General features: G+C 48.9%; 1 protein-coding gene across 8 annotated transcripts in view; it reads right to left on the reverse strand.

Moving 5' to 3' along the window:
• CAMTA1 (calmodulin binding transcription activator 1) overlaps nucleotides 1–23944 on the reverse strand; it is a 773163-nt gene that overhangs the window by 367973 nt on the left and 381246 nt on the right. For all 8 annotated transcript variants that reach the window (XM_080921358.1, XM_080921354.1, XM_080921355.1 and 5 more), the window contains exon 5: nucleotides 17328–17463. In XM_080921358.1, coding sequence (XP_080777484.1) covers nucleotides 17328–17463 — 136 coding nt within the window. The remainder of the gene's footprint in view (nucleotides 1–17327; nucleotides 17464–23944) is intronic.

The raw sequence follows: 23944 nt of genomic DNA on the forward strand, positions 1-23944 counted from the left end.
AAGTCAAAGATCTCAGACATGAACCCTGGAGATGGTCCCACAGCTGCCCCAGCACAAACGAAACAGGCCAAGGTCTGAGTAAATCACTCAGAATCACGACAGACACTCTTAAAGTACTGGCAGAGAACACTAGAAACGCCTTCCCCTCCATCAACTCCTCCATCCCCACGCACCGGAAACTGACACCCAGAGGGCTCACATGGCTTGCCCAATGCCACTCAGCCCAGGATGGTGTCACCCACTGGGAATTCTCAAAGCTGCCTCCCAGGCTCCTGCTATAACCTCCCTCGTTAGTGGCTTCTTAGAACCCTGGAAACAGAATCCAAACTCTGACCCCCAACTGAGCTCCTGACCACTATCTCCAACCCCCATCGCCCTGTCAATCTCCCCCCTGCCTCTGCTCACTTTGACCCAGCAGGGTACCTGAGGTGTCTCTGACCTTAGAGCACCACTAGCGTCCTGCCCTCTGGAAATGACGCACCCACCAAAGGACAATTCTTTCTAGTCACCAGTGGGGTGTGACTGGATCCCAATAGATCATCAATAGCTGGGTTGGCATCTGGACATGGCCCCTGCGTGCCAGCCCTGTCCCTGTTCCTCTCTCTACCACTAAATCCGCTACGCAGGGGTAGGAAGCATGGTAGCTGTGGATAGTGCTCCCTCCCCAGTGCCAAGCAAAGTCGCAGACGCGGTGGGCGTAAGTCATATTTCTCGAATGAATGGATGGAAGAATTCAGTCATCTGTCATCCCCTGAGTGTGACACGCTGCTCACTTTCTATCCTCCTAGTTACTAGGTCGGCAAAGTTTCAGGTGCTAGGCTAGACCTATGCACCCTGTGGGGGTCTCACAGACAACCCCGTTAGTCCTGAGTTATGTTGGCCCATGCTGGTGCCCACAGAACAGACAACCCCAGCATGGAGCCCGGTCCAGGTCTGCTCACAACTGAAGCCACTTCATTACCTTCGTCTCCCACCCACACACCGGTGCCCCACGGCTTGGCAGAAAAGGCTCCGGCAGGCTTGACTGCTCTCCAACTATATCTGCATAAGTGATGAAGAATTTCAAATTTTCCTGTTTCCCTCCCAAACAACCTGGGATCTGGGCTCCCCCCCCATCCACCAGCAAAAGCTTTAATATTTAAGCCGCAGGCAGCAACCAAGCACTTGTCGAGGGAACGGAGCTCAGTATTATTCTACCGTGTCGTTCTCCTGTGCGCCTTCTCACTGAGCAGCATCCTAAGTTCCAGATTATGGGGCAGAGCCCAGAATCAGAATCTAAATCATGGGCTGCAAAAGAGTCAGCTGGATCTCCAGTCTCTTCCTTGACTAGTCAGGTGCGGCCCAGCAGAGGAGTCAAGCTGTGTTTATAACATTTTGGTGACGGCAGGGATGTAAAAAAGAAGGCACCTCTAGCGGGGTAGGAAGAGTCACTCATGTCTAGGGGGCTTGCTGGGAGCTTGCCTATGCCTGGCCGAATGGCTCTTCACCCATACATGGGCCCCTGAACTCAGGATGAGGAGATGTGTTGGAAGGGACTCAGGAGGAGCTGGAGGGGTGAGTGTGATCGTCTTATGCGTGCATGAAAGTTTCTAAGAATAAATAAAGAATAATAAGGTTTTATTTAGCCTACAGACGTTGTGTGTATATATGTGTGTGTGTGTGTGTGTGAGCACCTGCACATGCTAGTGCATATGTGTGAATATGCAGGAAGAGGCCAGAAATCAACCCCAGGCGCCATTTCCCGGGTACCATCTACCTTGGTTTATTGAGATAGGGTCTCTCACTTGGCTTGGTACTCACTCTGGAGTTGGGCTTGGCTGACCAGGGAGCCCCCAGGGATCCACGTATCTCCAACCTTCCAATGACAAGTATGGGTCACCACACCCAGGCTGTCCTTGTAGCTTCTGTGGATCAAGCTCAGGTCTCTTTGTTCTGGTTGGCAAACCCTTCACTCGGCTGTACCCCGCCCCCCACACGGCTGTTCTCATACTAGGAACAGAATCTACAGATACAGAGTAGTCAGGGTTCAAATCCTCAGCAGCCATGTGTGACTCGGAGTTGCTGGTCTAGAAAACTCTGGATTAAAGAGTCTAGCTGCCCACAGGCGACTTGTCAGACGAGTCACCCCACTGCCCAGCCTCAGCCTATCAGAACTTCCAAGAAAGAACTGGTATAGGGACCCAAGATACCCCGGCCCCCAGAGCTCCGTCCTTAGCCTGCTGGTGTGGCAGCCAGAGAAAAGTGCCTGCTGCTTGAAGCTTCCTTCTGATGTCTGGATCAATCCACTGGAATTTATTTGGTTTCCTAGTGAAGGACAGGTAGATGTGAGGCACCCCATTCATCATGAGGAAAGGAAAGCCCCCCGAAGGGGTCTGCCACCACAGTCACCCTTTCTGTAAATAAATGCAGTGGTGACTGCCTGGGACAGAAAAGGTAAGTGGAGCTGCAGCCTGGGGATACCCCCCCTTTCCATCCATAAGCCAAAATATTGCTAAGGCTTTTTATAAACAAAGATAATGAGTTGTATAATTTATGTAAATTAACTAATGCTGCTGCATTTTCTCGAAGTAACATAAACTGCATTATTTATTTGATGTGCTTTTTGGAGTTATATATGTATGTATATATATGATTATAATTGGATATTGTACCTAACAGTTTTCTCCCATTGTTTTCTGATTAGTGTTGGAGCTTTGGAATATCAGATGTAAACTCACCGAGTGTACCACACCCGGGAGGCCTTTCCTTTTGCACACGAAAGTTCTGACCCAGGCCCTTGCACACACCTCCTGTGGCAGAATGAAGCCTCGTGCCCGAGTCATTCTGGGTGCATGCCAGGACCTGGTGTTGATGCTGTCAGGGGGCACGAGCTGCTCTGCTGCTCTGGGACAGGACACCATTTTCCCTCCTTGAAGGTGCTCCTTCCTCACTACTCAAAGTTGAATTCCCCAGCCCTGGCAGCTTCACCCTAAGACTTGATGTTTGCAGGAGCCAGTCCCACCACACAGCCAATTCTAAGTCCCCAGGTGACCAGGTGACTCTGCTGCTGGAACTTTGAGCAACCCTCCTCTATGTTTATTCTCAGGGAAGGGACTCCATCCCCCTATGTGTTCCATGGAGGCAGCTGGCGCTGCTACTGCAAAAACCCCAGGCTGGGCCCCCCAACTCCCCTGCCCCCACTTGCCAGCAGCAACCCACATCCCTCCACGTCTAACAGACACTGGAATAAGCAACGCAGAACCCCATGCTGCAGTTCTTAATATCACCATATTAGGGGCATTAAAAATGCAAAGACAGATAATGAAGCAAAAGAAATTAAAGGAAGGTCTGGGAAACCTCACAGCCTTGGAGTCTGTCTCCTAAATGTGAGCTGGCATCTGTTGGCCCCTGTCACACGCTTGTTCCTCCTCGCTCGTGGGCAAAGTGTAAAATCCTAGAAACCCGAAAACTCGGACAGCTGGTGCATCACCTTGCTAACGCAGCAGAATTCGAGGACCGACCTTTATTGGAAAGCGATGGGTCTTTGGGAGGACCAAATCCCATCTGGGACTAGAGGTTGGGACCTCTGCTTGTCCCGCCTCCACCCCGGCTGCATGGCTTTCCTCACTACCAGGGATGAAGAAAACCAAGCATCTCAGATGAAAAAAGCAAACGAGAATGGGAAGGGTAATTTACAGAATTTATTTCATCTCCTCTCCCTTAATCACGTAAAGGCAAAACCCCCAAAACATCCTACATTCTGGCTTGAGTCCGACATAACGTGCAAGCTAATTGGGTGTAAAAACCGTCGATCTGCAATGTATCCGTTAAAGTGCGTGCAACAATCGTTCCTTCCCCCCCAACCCCCAGCTCTGTTTCGTTTCTGTTTTTGTTATAACTCAGTCCGTTCACAATATGTCATTGCGAACGTTATTTGCAAAAGCAAGTATAAAAACAGATTCTTTATTCCGAAGCGTACTCGTTTCTTCACCACCACCACCCCCCCCCCCCTCAGCCTCTGCGTTTAGAACAGGCTTCCATCTGGAAGGCTTTAAAAAAAAAAAAAAAAAAAAAAGTTGTAGACAAAATTGCCATACATAACGGAGCACGCTCTCAGCTGGTATTCAGCCTGAGAATCTTACTGCCAGGTGCCGCAAAAGGGGGAGATACGTCTCGTTTCCAAACATCACATTTTGTGTCTGAAAATATTCATTAATCTGGGGATAAAGCTGCGTCAGTACAGTTACTTAAGGGACTTCCGGGAAAAGATAGGTGTCACGGAGGACAAGGGCAGGGATGACTGTGGTCCCTGCCTCTGCCTCTGTCATCCCTCCAAACCTCCATTTAGCCTCTCAGAAACCGGAAGCCCAGCCCCACGTGGTCTGCCCACGTGGTCTGCAGGCCTAACACTCAACTCCTCACAGCAAGTAAAGAGTTAAAGTCAGTGGCAAGGGCTGTGACAAGGCTCAGTCTGCTTAACTGATGACCACACCAGCATGAAGACCTGTGCTCCATTCCCCCAGAGTTCATGGGAAAATGCTACACAGAGGGGTACATTCCCATAATCCCACTGCTGGGGACATGGGGGCAAGGGAATCCTTGGGGCTCCTCAGCTATCCAGTCTAGAAGGATCAGGGCACTCTCGAAAAAATACAAATTAAAAAGGGTGGTGACAGACTGAAGAAGGTCCCATGTAAGCCTATGGCCTCAAAATGCATGCATACATAAATGTTCTGGAAACCACACACACACACACACACACACACACACACACACACACACACTAACAAAAAGGTCCATTTCCTTCTATATTTTTTAGCAGAAAGACTCATCTATTTTTTAAAAATGAAGATTTATTCATTTCTATTTTATGCGTTGCCTACATGTTGTATTCGGCCTGGTGCCCACAGAAGTCTGAAGAGGGCACTGCATCTCCTAGAACTAGTATTATTGACGGTTGTGAGCCACTGTGTGGGTGCTAGGAACCAAACCTGGGTCCTCTGGAAGAGCAGCCACTGCCCTTAACTACTAAGCCATCTTTCTAGTCCCAGAAGGAACCATTTCTTTGTGGACCAATTAGCTATGTGGAAAGTTCTGTTTGTGAGGAGTTCATTACTGAGTGCTTCAAGGTTCTTTGGGGAACCCACATATCACAGGACATTAAATTAACGCTTAGGTCTAATTACAGACTTAAAACATGTGCCAGAATCAGGGAAGGCGGGGTTGAGTATAACACCAGCACCTTATACCACTTTCAGTGCAGGCGCATGGCAGGGATAAGTCTTGTCATTCCTTCCTGTGGTCTCTTTTGGGAGAGGTCACAGTACATGGCATCTGCCTGCCATTTCGAAAAGAAAAGGGAATCCGGGAGCATTTTTAACCTCAAGCAATCAGACAAGGCAAACGCTTTGGGAATTCCACCAAAATGCTTATGGCTTTGTGACCTCTGGCAGACATCACAGCATCTGGGAACATTGTTCCACGGTGGCAGGCTGCTCAACCACACTCTGTTATCTTCAGCAGTGGGACCTAACTTCTGGCTCACTGAGTCTGAGAACAGGCTTAGCCCTTGGCTCAGTTAAGGTTTTACTGCTGTGAACAGGCACCATGACCAAGGCAACTCTTATAAGGATAACATTTAATTGGCTCACAGGTTCAGAGGTCCAGTCCATTATCATCAGGGTAGGAGCATGGCAATGTCTAGGCAGGTATGGTACAGGAGGAGCTGAGAGTTCTCCATCTTCATCTGAAGGCTGCTAGGAGAAGACTGGCTCTTCTGCACTGCATAGAGCTTCAAATCTTCAAATCCCACACCCATAATGACACACTTCCTCCAACAAGGCCACACCTACTCCACCCAACAAGACCACACCTACTACAGCAAAGCCACACCTACTACAGCAAGGCCACACCTACTACAGCAAGGCCACGCCTCCAAATAGTGCCATCCCTGGGCCAAGCATATTCAAACCACCACAGACAGCCCTGCACTACTTTGAATGAGCAAGATCTCAGGTATTTGAACATTGGTCCCCAGTTGATGGTGATGTTTGGGGAGGTTATGGGACCTTTAGGAGGTGTCGTCTTCTCAAGAGAGGTGTCACATTCTCTGCTTCCTGCCTGCTATTGAAGCTGTGACCTCTCAGCTTCCTGGTCCAGCTGCCTGCTGCCACACCTCTCTGGTCAGTATGGACCCTCCCTCTGGAACCATAAGCCTAAATAAACTCTTTCTTCCATAAGTTGCTTTTGGTCATGGTGTTTTATCACAGCAAAAGAAAGTAACTAATGCAGCCAACCACAACACTTGAACAGAGCACCCCTCCCTGCCCTTAACCTCATCTTTGTGTACGAGCTCTACGGCCCCACTGGCTTTTGGAGCAACACCCTACAACCTTGTTGCTATTGGCGTCCCAAGATCTAATAGTGTTCATGGGTCCTCTGAGAATTCGACGAACGTTTGTGACATTTCAAGCAAAGGGGACATAGGCTCACACACTAACTGGATCCCCATGTACATCTCCAGAGCTGAAAGCCAACCTGGACAGAGAATCTTTATGCTATAAGTTAAAGCCTGGCTGGAGAGGTGGCCCATGTAAAGCAGCTACCATGCAGTCATGAAGACTTAGGTTCAAATCTCGAGAACCCACATACCTATGATCCCGGCACTCCTATGGCCAGACGGGGAGTGGAAACAAGAAAATCTCTCAGAGTTTAAGGTCTGGCTAGGCTGCTGTGTGCAAAAGGGACGCCTCAGACCAGGTGGAAGGCTAAGGCTGACAGCTACAGTGGTACATGCAAGTTCACGCTCTCACACACAAGACACAAAGGCAAAGTTAGTCAGGAGCAAACGCCCTCGACGTGTCACTGTGAATTAGATCCACCAACAAAAGGATGGAGGATTGTCATCTTCGTGAAGGATGTGAGGGACTAAAGAGAGGGAAACCCCACAGCCACTTGCTGTGGAATTTATGTTTCCATAAGTGAAGCATTAGGAGTCCTGCGTGGAGAAGAAATTATTGATATGTACGTTCCCTTAAGGGAGCTTCTCGAGAGGCCCATTCCAGGTCTAATAATAATCTGTATTCTTCCGAAATGACACGTCTGATCTTTGATTTCCCTGTCACCACCGAAGGTTCATGAATCATTAAGCTCCACGCCCTCAGAGGTTTGGTTTATTGCGCGCCACCTAAAATGTTTACTAAAATAAATTCTAAATAATCAATTCGAGAGGAGTCGACGCTTCTTGTGCTTTTGTGATAAATGCCTGCATCTCGCATCCATCATGAACTGCACATAAGTCGTGGCAGGGAAGAATAGAAGAGTCTTTGTCATTTCCCATGCTGTTGTGTAAATACTTAAGCAGGGGACAGGTTACATCTACACCTTTCCATGGTCGCGATTCCGCGAAGGGACTGTGAACATCCCATGCTGAGTCTTTCTATCTCTGGAATGATGTGGTCCTTTAACCTAATCTGTCCCTGTGTTCTGCAGGGACACAGCCTGGTGGCTCGGCTGTCTCAGTACACTAGCGCACACATCACATCACTGAGATGTGCCAGGGGCTCCTATGATGCTCCACAGTGGAGAGACATGGGGTTTGTGGAGTCCTACTTGCAAGGTGTCACTTTCAAAAGCCCCTTTCCTGACTTTCTCAGGCTGGAGATGACTTAATGTGAGATAAATAAAGCCTATGCCACAGGACCTTTTGCTACCAGAAAGAAAGACAATTGACGATGTTCTAACTTCCCTGTTACATCATAGTGTTAACTAGGGGCTGGGGAGTTAGCACAAGGAATAAGCCCTGCTCATGCAAGCGCAGGGCTTAAGTTCAAACTCCCAGAACCCAAACAAAAGCCAAACACAGTCCCGTGTACCTACAAACTCCCTGGCCAGCTACTCTGGCGTACACATCAGATGTGTGTGTGTGTGTGTGTGTGTGTGTGTGTGTGTGTACAGTGAGCAAACAACTACCCTACTTCAAATAAGGTGAGGACTTCTATACATGCTCTGTTCATGTTCACAATCACATACATGAACATATTCTGCTCACATTATATACGTATATCACAGAGAGTGTCCAGTGGCAAGCACCCGTATGGGGACACAACAGGGCTTGGACTTAAGTCCTCGAAGGGTTCCTGGCATCTTCACGACCACCCCCTTTCCCAACTCTGACCAGGTCTCACAGTATCTTACCCCTTCTAGAAACAATCATAATCCAAAAGAGGAACAAGTAGACGGCATTCATGTCCAAATCCAGCCCGTAGTGCATCTTTGTAAATAAAGTTGTGTCAAAACACAGCCCTGCCCATTCCTGGGGCATCGTCTATGGCTGCTTACGTGAAAGAAAGAATTGGATTGTTCCAACAAACTGGTTAATCACAGACCCCAAAATACCCTCTGTCTAGGGCTAGGAAGATGCCTCAGTTCGTATAACATTGCTATAGAAGCATGAGGCCTGGGGCTGGAAAGATGGTTCGGCGGGTGAGAGCACTGACTGCTGTTCTCGAGGTCCTGAGTTCAAATTCCAGCAACCAGACAGTGGCTCACAACCATAAAAAGAGGAGAAGGAGAAGGAAAAGGAGGAGGAGGACGAGGAGGAAGAGGAGGAGGAGGAGGAGGAGGAGGAGGAGGAGGAGAAGAAGAAGAAGAAGAAGAAGAAGCATGAGGACCTGGATAGATTCCCCAGCACGTGACACATGCTTGTATTCCCAACAACACAGGAAAGGCAGAGGACAGAGACTTTTGGGCTTCCTGGCCAGCTAGCTTGGTCTCAAAGATTACGGTGGGTAGGGACTAAAGAAGACAGGGATACTGACCTCTGGCATCTATATATAGGGACACAGGTATGTGCACACAAACCCTTGAACATGTGCACACACCACACACACAAAACTAATCAAATTCTTAAAAATATTTTTTTCTATTTGGACCTTTCCAAGAAAACTTCCAGCAACTCAAGATCTGCTCAAACAATAGTTAGTCAGGTACCAAATGTGTATGAGGTTTCATGCCAAGAGCTGGGCTAGTGTGCAGAAGAGACGGGGACATGGGACAGGGCTGTGTCCCCAGAAGGCTGTGGCATCTTCTGCTTCAGAAAATTGGTGTCCTTCTCCTCCTGCTCTGCCGACAGTGTCTGAGTAATGGCAGGCCCGGCCACATCATCAGAGAATTTAGTTGGAGATTTTTAAAAGGTGCTGGTGGTGAAGTAAGATATTCCCACGCCGACTTGTGAAATTTCCCTTTTGACTTTTTCCTCCAGACAGAACAAAACTCACCCACCCCCAAAAAAATATCTTTTTAGACTGACTTACTTTCCCTTGTATGCATACAAGGGCTTTGACTTTCTGTATCTCTGTGCTTCCTGTGTGTGCCTGGTGAGGGGACAAGGAGCACTGGCTCCCTTGGGGCTGGAGTTACTGACAGCTGGGAGCCACCAAAGCTTCAGTGAGCTCTCTGTAGGAGCAGCCGGTGTTCTTAACTGCTGCTTGGGCTGAAACACCCACACAGAACCCTACCAGCAACAAGAGGAAGCACTTGGGGGTAATTTTGCATACAGAGAGGTATGTGAGTCACATGGGGGGGATCCATTAACCAAGGCCACTTGGGGCAGGGCAGAGGCTGAGTCGCCTTGGGTAATGTGAACTTGGAGTCTACAGACCACCTGTGAGCAGCCGGGTGAGAGCCAGAGTGAACTCCAGGATTTCTGCACTGTCTCCAGGTTTAGACAGAGTAGAATATGAGCCCTTGCGCACACCTGGAGGGCAGCTGGGCATCAGAGGGCCGTCTGACTTCCAGGAGAAAACCCTCAAGGCACACAACGGCTCTCCTGTGAAACCATCTACTTCCTACCTCCCACCCTGGCTTTGTTTCCAGGGAGACAGATGAGATGCAGAGGACAGTTAAAAGTACGCAAGCATCCAGACAGAACACAGAGGCTAGCCAGTGCCCCCTAAGCAGCCTCAACCTTGGCAACCAGAGGAACGGCTACCCTTTGTTGTTGATTCAGCAGTTGCCCTTCCTTCTTCCCACTCCCATGAGGTGCTGTAATCCCCCGCACCCCTCTGTTCCCCCCACAGATGTGGCTGAGGTGCTAGAAGCACCTGAAGAGCCTGAACACTGTGTAGAGCGTTTTTGGTCCCTCTCCTGTCTCAAGAGCATGGAGCTCCCCACAGGGACATATCCCAGAGGGGGTGGTAAGTTTGATAGGAATGGTAAGATCCGAAAGACACAAGACCAGTTGTCACTGAGTCATGTGAGGGCCAGAGGTATTCTCTACCCGAGAAGCAACCACATCTACATCTGATCGTCTACCAAGACACAAGTCCGTGTCACTGTCTCCATGCATGCTCAGCTCTGTATGGGGCCGTGATGGGTAGTTCCAAGCACTTAAGTAACTCTCATGTTGAGCTCTATGTAGCGGTTCAGTCAGAAAAGGGCCCTTGGTGAGTCTGATAGTGGTACTCAAGGGTTTCTGTGGTTACCATTGGATCTAAGCCTCCCACTCATGGGCTTGTGGACTAGCATGTCTGAATGTTTAGGAAGCATTAGGGATAAAAATTAATTATGAGTTCAGAAGCTCAAGCCTGTGGCCTGCTGAGCTGCCTCCCCCAGGAAGTGTCCACCAAACTCATGGCTCAGATTGTATTTGGAGAAGGACGTTACAGAAACAGACTAGCTCCTGTCTGCAAAGACAAAGAAAACAGCAGAAGAGAGAGCCAGTCAATGGCAGGAGCCGATGCAGTGTGAGTGCTAAACACAGCAGGGGCCACCTTATTATTAATATGCCCCAGGAAATATTTGAGATGTACTTGGACTAAGGTGATATTTATTGTTGTCTGACTTGGGTGTCTTGTGTGTGGGGGGGGGGGGTGGAGATGTGTAGAGGTGTGTGGAAGTAAGAGGTTGACACCAGGTGTCTTACTCCAGTCCCTCTCCATCTTCCTCTGGAGACAGGGTGTATCTTGGTGATACTGGAACTTACTATCTTAGCTGTCCTGGCTGGACAATGAGCCTCAGGAACCTGCCTCTCTGCCGACCCCACTCCCGGCACTGGGCCGCAGATGCATGCTGCTTCTCTTAGCTTTTGCATGGTTACGAGGACCCAGACTCAGGTCCTCACATGAGCATAGCAAGCAGTTTACCTACTGAGCCATCCCAGCTCCTCAGCCCTTAACCATGTACCAAGTCGTCCATCCTTGTCTTCTTCTTCCTTTTTAATTCCTCTCCTGTCTCTTTATCACCTCTCTCCTCCTCCCATGACCTGGTTCCAAGTTTTAGCTATGCAAGGAATTGAGATTAAATATCAACTGCATAAGGTAACCAGGGTACATGAGTCCCAGGCAAGGTGATGACCACAAAAGTTCTCAGACACACGGCAGATCTCACTCAGACCGTAGGAGGGGAAAAGTAAGGTCACTGGTCACTCTAAAACCTGGATGATAAGCTGCCACAGAGGGGACCCTGTCGTTAAAACTACTTGCTGCTCTCCCAGAGGACCGAGTTTGGTTTCCAGCACCTCTATGCAGCACACAGCCACCTCTAACTCCAGCTCTAGGGGATCTATTGCCCTGTTCTCCAAGGGCGCCAAACTCACGTGCATAAACCCACACACAGATTCCCACACATGCTCACAATTGAAGATAGTAAAATAAAATTTTGCAGATAGAGTAAGCTGCTCTATGTAAGCATTTCAAATCCTCAGGACCCACGTTTTAAAAAAAAAAAAAAAAAAAAAAAACAGGCATGGCAACATACATCTGTAACCCCAAATCTTGGAGCACAAAAACAGAAAGTATGTTGGGGCTCACTGGCTCTGTTGCATTGAAACAACTAGCTTTGTCTCTACATGTCACCGAGTGTGACACCCTCATCTTCTTCCACAGGCAATACACTGATGTCACCCAGTGTCTAGACACCAGACAGAAGCTTTACGGTGTAGGAGATATAAAATTCTCAACTGTCTATGTGCCGGACACACTGACATCAAAGAAAAGGCATAAGCATGCTTGGGCAACTCCTCCCTAAGCAGGGTTGGACCCTGAAAGACTCAAAAGCCATGTGGCCATGACCCAGGAAGTAACATGTTCTGTGTGAGGGATGCTGTCAGTGAGTCTAGAGGAGATACCATGGACCAAACACAACCCTTTACTGAAAACAGAAATCATGTATCTGTCCGATGTACAGGGTGGTGGCAGACAGGCTGCTGGTCCCTTGGCGGCTCTGTGGTTCCCTCATTTCATTGACCTGCATCCTCTATTTACAGCTGTCTCCCAAACTTGAATTGGTGACCGGACCTGTTTGAGGCTGGCTACTGCAAGCATATGCCATCGTCTGCAAGCAAGACACCTATTTATCTTACGGCTGGGAACGGAGCTGAAGCAATCGGGCTCTGCCACGAGGCAGCTATTTCATACCCTGTTAATCCCTAATGCAGTGACTACGATATCGTTTCCTCTTTCAAAGGAGGCGCTTTCTTCTCCCCCCCCCCCTTTTAATATGTGGCCTAAGTGCTCAAATAAAGAACATCATTCTAATGAGGACGAGTCCCCAAATGTAACCTCATTACAGCCACTGCTGTGCCAACGCCGGCCTTCTAGCTTTCAGGCAGCTAATGGAGAAGTGAGAGACACTGGGTTCTTTCCAGGCAGCACAGACGGATCAGCAAAATGTTCACATCTGAAAATGACAGTCAGAGGAAACGGACTGGCATTTCTTCCCTGGGGATGGTCCAGGCCAGGGACCTCTTTTCATCACAAAGTCTTGGATTCTATATGCAACAGGGCCAGGGCCAGCCTGCCAGTACACCAGCTGCCTCAACACCGGGCCCATTCACTGACTCCAAAGGGCAGGGGGTATCTTAAGACCAGAGAGGAGGGCTCTGTTGTGGAATGCTATCTTGCCAGTGTTAACAGCCATTTTTGTCAGCATCAGGGCAGCTGAGACTATTCCTAAGTCTCCCTTAGGATAAGGCCTGCCGAAGTTACTTTATAGGAGGGGTCAGAGAGGCTTGTGTGATCCTCACCTTAGAGCTCAGCAGTGCTTCCAGCACCTCTGCCACAGTTGTAGGTAATTCTGCCCCGCAGAGACATGGCCTCGTGAACTAGGAAGCACCACAGAGTATGGATTATGGGAGATTGACTCAAGACCGGTCTACAGCTGGGCTGCTATGGGGGCACTTTGGGGTGACCTGGACTCATTTAAGCAACCCTTTACCATTGCTCTGCCAGTAACCCCCATAAACTCAGTTTCCCCCAAGTTCATAGAATTGAGTTTCTGTCTGTCATCGATTCTCTACCTGTTTAAAGATACCCATGAAAGAGCTCATGCAATAATCCAGGCACCAGAAAGCCAGTAACCAGTCTGTCCAGGGCTGGGAAAAACACTGACATGGGACATGCCTCCAATCCAGTCACTCGCTGGGGACTTCTCCGCAGATTGTTTTTCAACAGACTCTATCTGTATTTCCCAGCCTTTGTCTGTAACCTGAGCAGCTCCCGGGGCTGCTTCACTTCCAACTAGGCTGCTGCCCTCAAACTGGGTCCACCTTCGACATAGCCCACACCTTCCACACAGAGCCTTGGAATTGTCCCTGTGATCATTGACACCCTACTAAAGGTTTGTGTAGGGGTGGTGCTGATGCTAAGGTCCTGTTCCCCAACTGGCTCTTGATCTGTCAGTAAAGACGCCATGGGCCAATTGCTTGGCAAAAAGAATAGGCAGGACTTCCGGGTCCTAGAAGGTGGGATAGCAAAAGCTACATGCAACGGGTTTGTCCCCTCGTGAGACTGGAGACCACATGCCTTTCTTTGCACCCTTGTACCCCTCAGTATCTGTCACAATTCTAGTGGCTGGTGAGTGCCCAATGAGAGTGGAGATTACACACAAAGCAATGTGTCAACATCTGGGGCCAGAGAAGAGGACCATGAGCAAACTTAGGAAGGAATCTTCCAGAACGGCTCTCTGGCTGACAGGATCTGACAGGTGTGAATGTGACTACAGGAATTATTAAGGCATGGTGATCTTTAGAACAACCTTATGCCCCTTCCCTGGGCAATATCAGATCGGCGGACAGGAGTCAGCTTGGGGGCAGGACCCACTTCAGACTTGCTGAGGTCTTTCCTTTGTGACATGCTGACACCTCAGTCCCCGTCCCTCTCCTCCTGCCAGCTTCTGTCGTCCCTGGGAGCTTATTGAACAGGCTTCCCCTTGGCTCCCAGACAAGACAGCTGATGGAGTGCGAGCAGCTACTCGGCTTCAAGAGCTGCTACTGGTACCCTATGCCCAGCCAAGGAAAAATCACTGTGTGGACGCCTCAGCCCCTGAGAACAAAAGGAGCCAGAACCCAGCTTTCTTTCAGCTTGCTGGAAGTTTCCCTGGCCTCGGGGAAGGCTTATAGCAAGTGATATGTTAACCAACAGACTCCGGTGTCTTTATCATGCCCTTGGATGGAGGAAGCCCGCTGGGATAGTCAAGAATTCACCACTACAATTCACCGCTACACTACCTGTCCATCCAGCAGGAAGGTAGCTGGAGAGGATTGGGGCTTGTAGGACGCAGGTGCTCAGTACCGGACCTGCCTGGGGAATACACAGAGAGCAAGCAGACACCACACAACACTGCAGCAGCTGGTGGAGGCAGCCCACTGGGCTTCCCAGCCCTGCTCCAGATCACAGCTATAACATGAACAACCACTGAGGAAGTACAGGTGCTGATATTATTTAAAATCCCATAACCATGGAAAGGCAACTAACTGGACAAGAAGGAGCCCGTTCCCATGAATAAGAGAGACAAGCTTAATTCAAATTTGCACAGAGCGCCATCTTCTGAGGAGCAGTGTGCCAGAGGGCGGCGGAGGGAAGTGGTTGTGTTTGGTGCTGGTGGACATGTAATTTGAACAGTCTACTCCAGAGAGATCTGGCCTTGTCTAGCAAAACTAAAACTCTCACACGCAGAAATTCCTGGTCCAACTTGCTCATGTGCCCAAGAAGACCTGTGTGGGACCACTTCGAGAAATAATAATTATAATCCCCAAAGTCTGGAAGGCTTCTAATTTAGTATTTAAATAGAGTTTGGTGGAACTGTTTACGTTCCATAACGTAGGATATCACAGATTCGGCTTAGCAGGTGATCCTAGGTGAGGAACTGGAAGACAAGATGTCAGCTATTCCCAGAATTCATTTCGCACCCCACTTCAGGTCACCGAAGCCCATTCTGGACTCCTGGGGACACTTAGCCTAATAATGCTCTGCCTTCCACACCTCTTGGCAGTGTTAAGTGTCATGTGCAAACCTGGCCACCTAAGAGCCCATGGCAGTGACCGCACATCCCTCTCTCTCCACAGACGGCACACAGGCTCACCAAAGCAGATATCTGTTATCTGGTTCGATGGGATAATAAGCCAAGTGCAATGGGAAAGACCAGCCACCAAGAAGCAAAGCTGTAAGTACCTCCTTCCAAAGCCAGAAACACTGGCCAAGGCATTGCCACGGCAGCCTCTCAGTCCTAACACCCACAGAACTGTTCGTATCTGCTGTAGGTTACACAGGCCCTTCCTGGTCTGAATGTGTTCCCTTCCCCCAGATTCCAGGGACCAACCAGGCCGTAGTCTGCAAAGCTGAGCACCACAAATAACTCCCAACATAAATATGGCCTAAAATAGCCATAAATCATCCGGATTCCATCCGGTGACAATTCTAATTTATAACAAGAGGGGAGGAAAATGAATACGGTGGCTTGCCCAGCCCCCAGCCCCCCAGGCTTCCGAGCTACTGCTAAGGACGAATTCCACCCTGCTGTTACTTACAACCAGGAGTTCCTGATTTACGTATTACTAAAGATGAAATATACCATAGGCCTCCGGGCACAGGGGTGCTGCTTGCTGAGGTTTAGTGTGAGTTCCTGTAGGCTCTCTATGTCCCTGCATAAGCAGCTTCCTTTCTCTTGGTCCCCAACCCAAGCTTTCTCTGTCTACCTATTCTTCCATTGTGGGGTGATAAGAGCCCTCCTCCCAGAGAGTAAGCCCCACCCCTCGGGGCTCCCTGCAAGAAGAGCTAACGCTATGTACTAGCAGGACCCCGGTCACAGTCCTGGAGATGGTTCTTTCCAGCAGCACGTTCGGGTAATCTGCACATTAATGTTCCATGCAGTCAATTAAACCACACTGCACACGAGGCAGAGGGGAGGGAACTAGAATCTCCCATACCTCGGTTTTTCTTATTCATCACCATAAAACAATTCTTATTGGTATATTAAAAAAAAAAAGCACACACACATAAAAGGAAAGTTATCTCTCTCCATGGGGTAATATAATAAAAGTCATTTGATGCTATTTTTGGCAGCCATAAAGGCACATAATTAATATAGGGGGAAAAAAAAACCTCCGTGACAAAGTGTGTCACAAAAAACGTTAGTGCCCAAGGGCAACCCTCAGAACTCAAGTGGGCTCACAGTCCTCACTGTCACCGAGATATGCCGGACACTTGCCATGGCAGTAGCAGAAGGGACGCCTGTCATTGACTTCCCTGAAATGGCAGTTCAATTATGGAAGGCTTCTGATATCTTGCCCGTGGTAGAGCTGGCCACACCCCTCTAGGGGTGGCAAGTAAGACCTTCGGTGGAACTAGTTACTGGAGGAAGAGGAGTTACTGGTTAATTAGCTGGTCTTATGGGACACCTGGTTGGGGGCCCTCTGAAGGGAAGGGCCCTCTCTAAGGCTGCCCATGCATCAGAGCCAGAATAGCAAGGCTGCCTCCAGGAAACCAAAAACTGAGTTTACTCAATGTCCTGTGCCCTTCCTGCAGATCCCTCTCCACACCAACACTGTATCAGCTTTGTGCTCCAGATAACCAGTCACATCATCTTTAACCCCTGTTGAAGCTGAAACACCCACGTGGAGATAAACCATTGGTCAGCCCAGGAAGAGTTGCTCAGCCCTGAAGGGCATTACCAGCTGGCTGAAGCACCGTGCAAGGGTACTTGTGACGACATCCACCCTCCCCAACACCCACAGCCCAACGCGCCCAGAAACACATCCAAAGTAAGCACAGTAGAGGACCCTTCAGGCACCTTGCCAATCCCTACACACACACACACACACACACACACACACACACACACACACACACACACCAGTGATGCCCTCAGTAGGCTGTGATTGGTTCCATAGAAAAAGGGAGGAAAAACTGCAGGGTAAGAGAGCAGAAACCAATACCAACAGCCTGGACTTGGCGAACAAAGTTTCTTTTGACAGCGGTGACTGGCATCGGGTCTCTTGCAAGCAATTCCAGACTCTCTGTGGTGGGCCAGAAATAGCATGTGGGGGACACGAGAGCCTTCCCCCCTCTTACCTCGACTCCCTGGACTTTGAGCTTCATGTGGTCCTCTCTGGTTGTTTTCCCATCTTTCCTCTTCTTCCAACAGTACCCATCTTTCCTGTATTTCACCTTCTTCCTGTTGTAGAGGATCATGGAGCCATTCTGCGGTCTGAAAGAAACAAGTGGTTAAGTTACAGAGAGAACCGAGCAGAAGGGAAATTTATGAAGAAAGATATCTCAGACCAGTAAAAAGTCTCTACAGAAAAAGCCATACCCCACATTTGCTGGGACATAATTTTTCACCTTTTATCGCCGCTCCCCGGATTAACCGTGGTTTACGGCCAGCCAAAATTTGCCTGTGGATTTGGTACCTAATGAATTAAATGTGTCAATGATAGGCTTAAAAAACAACCCCTTAGTAATTTCCACAAACTAATCACGATATATGGTGTGGGTACCCTGAGCTCTGTAGCAAAAAGTAAGCAAAACAGAGAGAGGGGGGAAGAGCAGAAAATAAAAAATAAAAAGAGCAAAGAGAGCCGAGGCTGTTGTGGCAGCCTGCAATATCTTATCTCTTGTAGAAGGATTTTCTACACGTCTTTTAATCCATCACCCAGCATTAGGGAATAAATAAGTTTAATGCAGACACTAGATGACTATGTTAAGAACAGACCAATGGAAGCCCTGGGTGCTGAGGCCAACAACCTCTCTTGATTCATTGCTTGCGTTTAGATACTGCTGGATGCAGAGGACACCAAGATCCTCCTTCTCTGGCAAGCACGGCGCCTGACTGCCCCCCATCTGAGCTTCAGCTCCCACATAACACCAGGAGCCCTCATCTATTCGGTCCACAGCCAGGGTAGCCAAGGAAAATGGCAGCCCGTTTTCTAAATGCCAAGAATGAGATGGATATTCCTGTGATGCTTCAAAGGAACAGGCAGAGCTGAGGACATGGCTCAGTTAAGAAAGCACTGGATATGCTGTGTGTTTGGATCCTTAGCACCCACGTAACAAACTGGGCGGAGTGCTACGTCCCCAGCCTTAGGATGGGGAATGAGGAAGAGCAGTTATTCATGGTCATTCTTGGCCACACAGTGTGTTCAGTGCCAGCCTGGGACAATCAAGACCCCGCCTCAAACAAAACCAAACCTAGTTTTCCCAAAGAAGAGGCATTCCTCAGTCACAGAAAAGAGAGAAGTGATATGGTGTGTGTGTGTGTGTGTGTGTGTGTGTGTGTGTGTGTGTGTAAAGGTGCCATGGCCATATATTTTGGGTAAAAATCTACAGTGAAAAAGAGAGCTAAGAGCTCTGGCAAGCCATCCCAGAATAAAGTTGCTGCAGGTGCAGATCTGGGCAGATTACAGCTCCGAAGCCAGCGCACTCACCCAGTGGCCGGCTATGTGCCACTTGCACCTGAGCACTGGGCACGGAGAGGCTTGCCATGGTGTGTGTGTGTGTGTGTGTGTGTGTGTGTGCCCTCGAGTGCATGCGCGTGTGCCTGTGTTGGAGCCAGGGGTACTCCATCTTGCTCTGAGCCAGATCTTCATCTGCTACAAGCAGCGGGCTGTGAAAGCGCCTATGGATGCCCCTTGGCTTGTCGGCTCCTCCACTATGGTAGAGGTGGGAAGAGGGAACAAGCACCATTCCTTCCTGCCCCACCCCCACCTTGGGGAGAGCCTCCCACCTCTAGCTTTGCTTCTTTGTTGCACAATGGGCCATTTCAAAATCCTAGGAAAGGGCTGGCTAGTGATGGCTTAATCTTTCATTGTCTAGAGGGTGAAAAGAAAACTCAACCCTCCAACGTGATTGCAGCTAATTGTGGTTCCCACCCAGCCTGGCTGTGTCCTCCACAGTCACAGCAAGACTAAAGAGCAGTCCCATGGGAGATTACAGACCATGGTGGTGCCTCCCAACACAGCATCGTTCCCTGATTAAGCACAATTGGTTGTCAAGTCTGTTTCCTCCTTCAGCCCTCACCAACTGAAAGAAGAGCAGGAAACATCTCCAGGGGTTTGTCCGGGCACCAGCACCTGACCATACCTATCAAAGCCTACAGGTCTGCACTGGAAGCCCCCATGGATGCTCTCCATCTCTTCGTGGGAGTCACCTTGCTGAGGGGGGTGGGGTTGTGCCGGTCTCCTTCAGCCACGGTCTAGCACTGCACCCTCAGACCACAGTGAGCCCTCTCGGTCCCCGAACCCAAGCTCCCATCCTTAAGGCCACTGGCTGGAGGGGTGAGGGTGTGAGGGGTATGTTGAGGCAGGCAAATGGACTCTGTGCCCCTGTCCTCACACAGGAGCAGTGAGGACATGCATGGAAACACAGCAGGGACGCCCTGATAGCAAAACAACACAAAACTACCTTCTGAAGAGGACCTCAGAGTAAACCACCATTTCTAAGGGACCAAGAAATAGCCTGTGACTTGTCCCACCCCTTCCATTGTCTAAGGATTGTCAGCATTGTACCATATTGCAAACGGTCCCCAGAAAGGGGGGACTCCCTCACACTCTGTCAGGTACAGTTTTTGTACCTCATCTTCTGCCAGTCGACCTCACCTTAAGATTCTGAGAGTGGCCCTGTCTGCCATCGTCACTTTAGCAGGACACCATCCCCAGGGGGGCTGAAATGACCTCAGTGAACAGACTCCTCAGCCCAATTCACAGTGACGAGAAGCCCAGCTGTGTGCGGCCCTCTCCTCTGGTCCCACTTCAGTATGCTTCTGCTCTCTGTGACACGGAGGCCCCACCACAGTCCGAGGCCTCGACAGGGATAAAGGGGAAAATGGCCCCGCTAGAGGAGCCATGTGCCTCACAGGATAGCATCAGACAGGCTGCACTGCCATCCTGATGCAAGCAACTCTGAGCCTGTGGGAAGGGCTCCCAAGAAGGAGGGAGAGTAAGAAGGTGGGCTTTAGGGTGGAGAAGGAGGGCGAGGTCACAGGAGTTGGCACAGAGGAGCTGCGTTTACTACCTGACCACTTCCGGCAGGGTGGGGAGGGAGGGACACAGATGGCAGGTCGAGGATATTGAACGTGAGCACGAAGCCAGCAACCTAACATTGTCCAGCCTTCTGTGCCCTGGTCACTCACATGTACCTGCTGCTGGCAGGGGTTGGGGGGTATCACACAGGAGCACACCTGTCATATGCATATGATCTCACCTGCACACCAACTCTGTTGGGGAGGCACTGCCAGCATCCCCAGATAACCAGTTTCATAGGCTGCAGTGCCTGGTAAGTCTGTGGGTGGCAGAGAAGCCGAGGCTGATAGGTAAGCAGAGACTAAAGCCTGGCCTGCTTTCCTGGCTGCAATCAGTAGAGTTCCGAGCAACCTTAGCACAGTACCGGGCGTCAGGATGGCGACGGAGGTCAGACTTCCTTTCTTGTGGTAATGCGCCGCCTGAGCTGTCTTTCCTATTGTCAGTGGCATCTGAGTGTAATCTACTTCAGGTTTCCTTCCTGTGACTGGGGTAAATCTGGGGGTGTCCCAGACTAATCCTCCCATAGCTAAGATAATTGGGATGTCCAGGGTTTTTCTTTCTGTTACTGGGGTGACTCTGGCTTTGTTCCAGGCTTCCTTACCTGTGATACAAACTCTGGAGCAATCCCAGGCCTCACCTCAAAGCTAAGGCAATGCTGGCTGCTATATCTGGTCCTCACACTTCTGCTCTGAAGTCAGTGGAGACTTTTATTTACATCCATCCATGGCCTCCTTCACCACCACACTCCCTGCTGTGGAGTCTTGGGTTCTTGGGCTAGACTCTAATCTCCTTTTCAGGATCTCCCTCTGGGACATCTAAGCCAAGGCAGACAGTCTGAGAGCCTCAGGAAGCCCCCCAAGTCCCACTGGCCCTGCGCTGCAAAGAACATGGCCTTGGGGAGCTTCTATCTAAGCAGGAAACCTTTATCTAAGTAACCCTTTTATGTAAGAAACTAACAGTTATGAGAATCTGTTACACTCAGCACAGATTGTAACAAGGTATAAAATGCTGCAGGGAGATGAGTGTATGAGAGGGTGAGCAGATGGACAGAAAGCGGAGAGAGACCAGACTGGACAGTGTGGCAGTTTGAAGAAGGTCCCAGTAGTCTCAGATGTCTGAACACTTGGTCGCCCATTGCTGGGACTGTTTGTGTAGGGTTAGGAGGTGTGGTCTCTCTGAAGAAAGCTGGGGTGAGCTTTGAGGCTTCAAAGCCATGCAACATTCCCTGTTGGCCTTTTCTACTTCCTGCTTGTGGTTCAAGCTATGAGGCATTGCTGCTGCCCGCTGCGCTCCTTCCCTCCGTGACTGACTGTAACCCTTGGGACTGTAAGCCAAATAAACCTTCCTCCTACATGTCACTTTGGTCCTGGAATTTTATCACAATAGAAAACAAATATATACAGATAGATAGGCTGATAGACAGACAGATAAGCAGAGAGACTGACAGGCAGGCAGGCAGGCAGGCAGATAGATAGATAGATAGATAGATAGATAGATAGATAGATAGACAGACAGACAGACAGACACACAGGAAAGATAGATAATTGAGGACAAATGATAGACTGATAAAGTCTGTCTACAATAAAGGAAAAAGAAAAACTTAAAGAAAATTTAAAAATGCAAAAGAACTTAATAAGAAAATGATCCAATCTAAAGACAACTGCAAAATCTCCTAAAAGCTATAAAGGCGGGGTTTGATACTTACAAAAATGTAGGCTGTCTCGGCTAGGGTAAAGTAAAGTCCTAAAATGTGAACCTTCCCTTGAGTTATTTTCTGACAAGAAAACCACCAGTAGAATTTTTTTTTAATGTAGACCTCTTTTTATAAAATTACTTAGGGGATGGAGAGACGGCAGAGTGGTTTAAAATGTCTATGGTACTCCCCGGAGACCTCTCCAGCTCACAACCACCCGCACCTCAAGTTCCAGGGCATCTGACTTGCTCTTCTGACCGCCTGCATACGTATAGTGCGCAGACCTATTCTCTCTCACACATATACACATAAAAATACAATAAATCTGTGTCATTTATAAAACATACATACCAAGAAAAAACAGATAAACTCCGTTAATGAAGCCAAGAGACAGGCATGGCGGTGCAGGCTGTGATTTGTGCTATTTGGAGAGGCTGGGGGCAGGAAGATCAAAAGTTGCCCAAGCTATGTGTCAGTGAGGAAAGGCACCAGCATTTTAACACGCAATAGTAAGATCACTGGAGAGGAAAAAGATGCCTTTGAGGGTTATCCCTCACCCACTGACACATCACCTCTTAAGCAGACCAGTAGCTTCCCATGTAAGAGATAAAAACCACAATACTGGAGAGGAAAATATAGGTGGATTCCTTTATCATCAACGAGAATGACACTTTTCTAACCACAATTCAAAACTCAGGGTTAACACGCATGAGCTGTCTCCATCAGATGACGTAAAACAAAGGCGTGAGAAGGTTTTCCACAGCAGCAGCTCCACTCCAACCCCGCAAACGATGCTCCAGGAGTGGGGTGGAGGGGTGCGGGGGGGGGGGAGAATCTGGTACCCTCTCAGCCTCCCCACGCTCAGCCTTTTGGATGGAAGCCACCCTAGTAGGTGTGTGGTTGTTTGAATTTGCATTTCCCTAATGACTACTGGTGTTAACCATCTTTTCATGTCCTTATTAGGTGTTCATAGAATTTCTTTGGTGAATTCTATCTGAATCTTTTAGCCCATTTTCAATTAAATTGCTGGATTTTTGAGTTGCCGCCGGAGATCCTTATACTTTACCACCAAGCCCAGGATTCGAGAGGGTTGTTTTTTTTCTTTTTCTTTTTTTAACTCATACTACTAGGGATGAAGAGACTTGTAACCTAGTCCAAGGTCATAAAAGTCTCCTGTTTTCTTCTAAGAGTTTTACATTCATAGCTCTTTCATTAGGCCTGGGGTACCCTTTGTAGGAGTGTTTGATGCTGGTGATGCAAAGGTCTAAGCTGATTTCTGCCCTGCAGATATATGATTGTCCCAAGACCATTTTCTAGACTAAAAATGTCTATCCCGCCTCCCCACCCAGCCACCAAATGTTTGAAAATACACCAAACCTAAACGTAAGTTTTTGTTCTTGAACCTCAGGCCCTGCCATGTTCTCCATCCTTGTGCCAATCCTTTTGACGGGAGCAGTTCTGACATCAGGGACCCTGAGTCTTCCAACCATAGCCCCCTTCACAGTTGTTTATGGCTATTCCAAGAACTTTGCGCTCCTGTGCCCATTTTATGATTAACTGGACAATTTTAGAATTGAGGAGAAGGACTGAAGGTTTTTCCTTTGTTTTAGATTGATTTTTTTAATGTGAATGCATCTGTGCCTGCAAAGATGTCTAATCACCACTGGTATGCGGTGCAGTGGCCGCAGAGGCCAGAAGAAGGCATTGAATCCCCTGGAACTGGAGCTAAACAAAGTTGGGACCCTGGGGTGAGGGCTGAATGAAGAAGTCAGTTTGGAGAGAGATGCTGTCTGACAGTACCTAGTGTTTCAGCCACGTCTGATGATGAGGCTTTTTAACTCCATTAAGGTAGAAGGTCTCTCCAACTATGTGAATCTTGGGCTCTCCCTGAGTAACATTTAGAGTTTGCAATGTACAGGCATGTGTGTGTCACAACCAGGCACATGCATCTCTATAATACACAGCAATATTAATAATTG

The sequence above is a fragment of the Micromys minutus genome (genome assembly GCF_963924665.1).
Source record: "Micromys minutus genome assembly, chromosome: 9".
In the NCBI taxonomy this organism is placed as follows: Eukaryota; Metazoa; Chordata; class Mammalia; order Rodentia; family Muridae; genus Micromys; species Micromys minutus.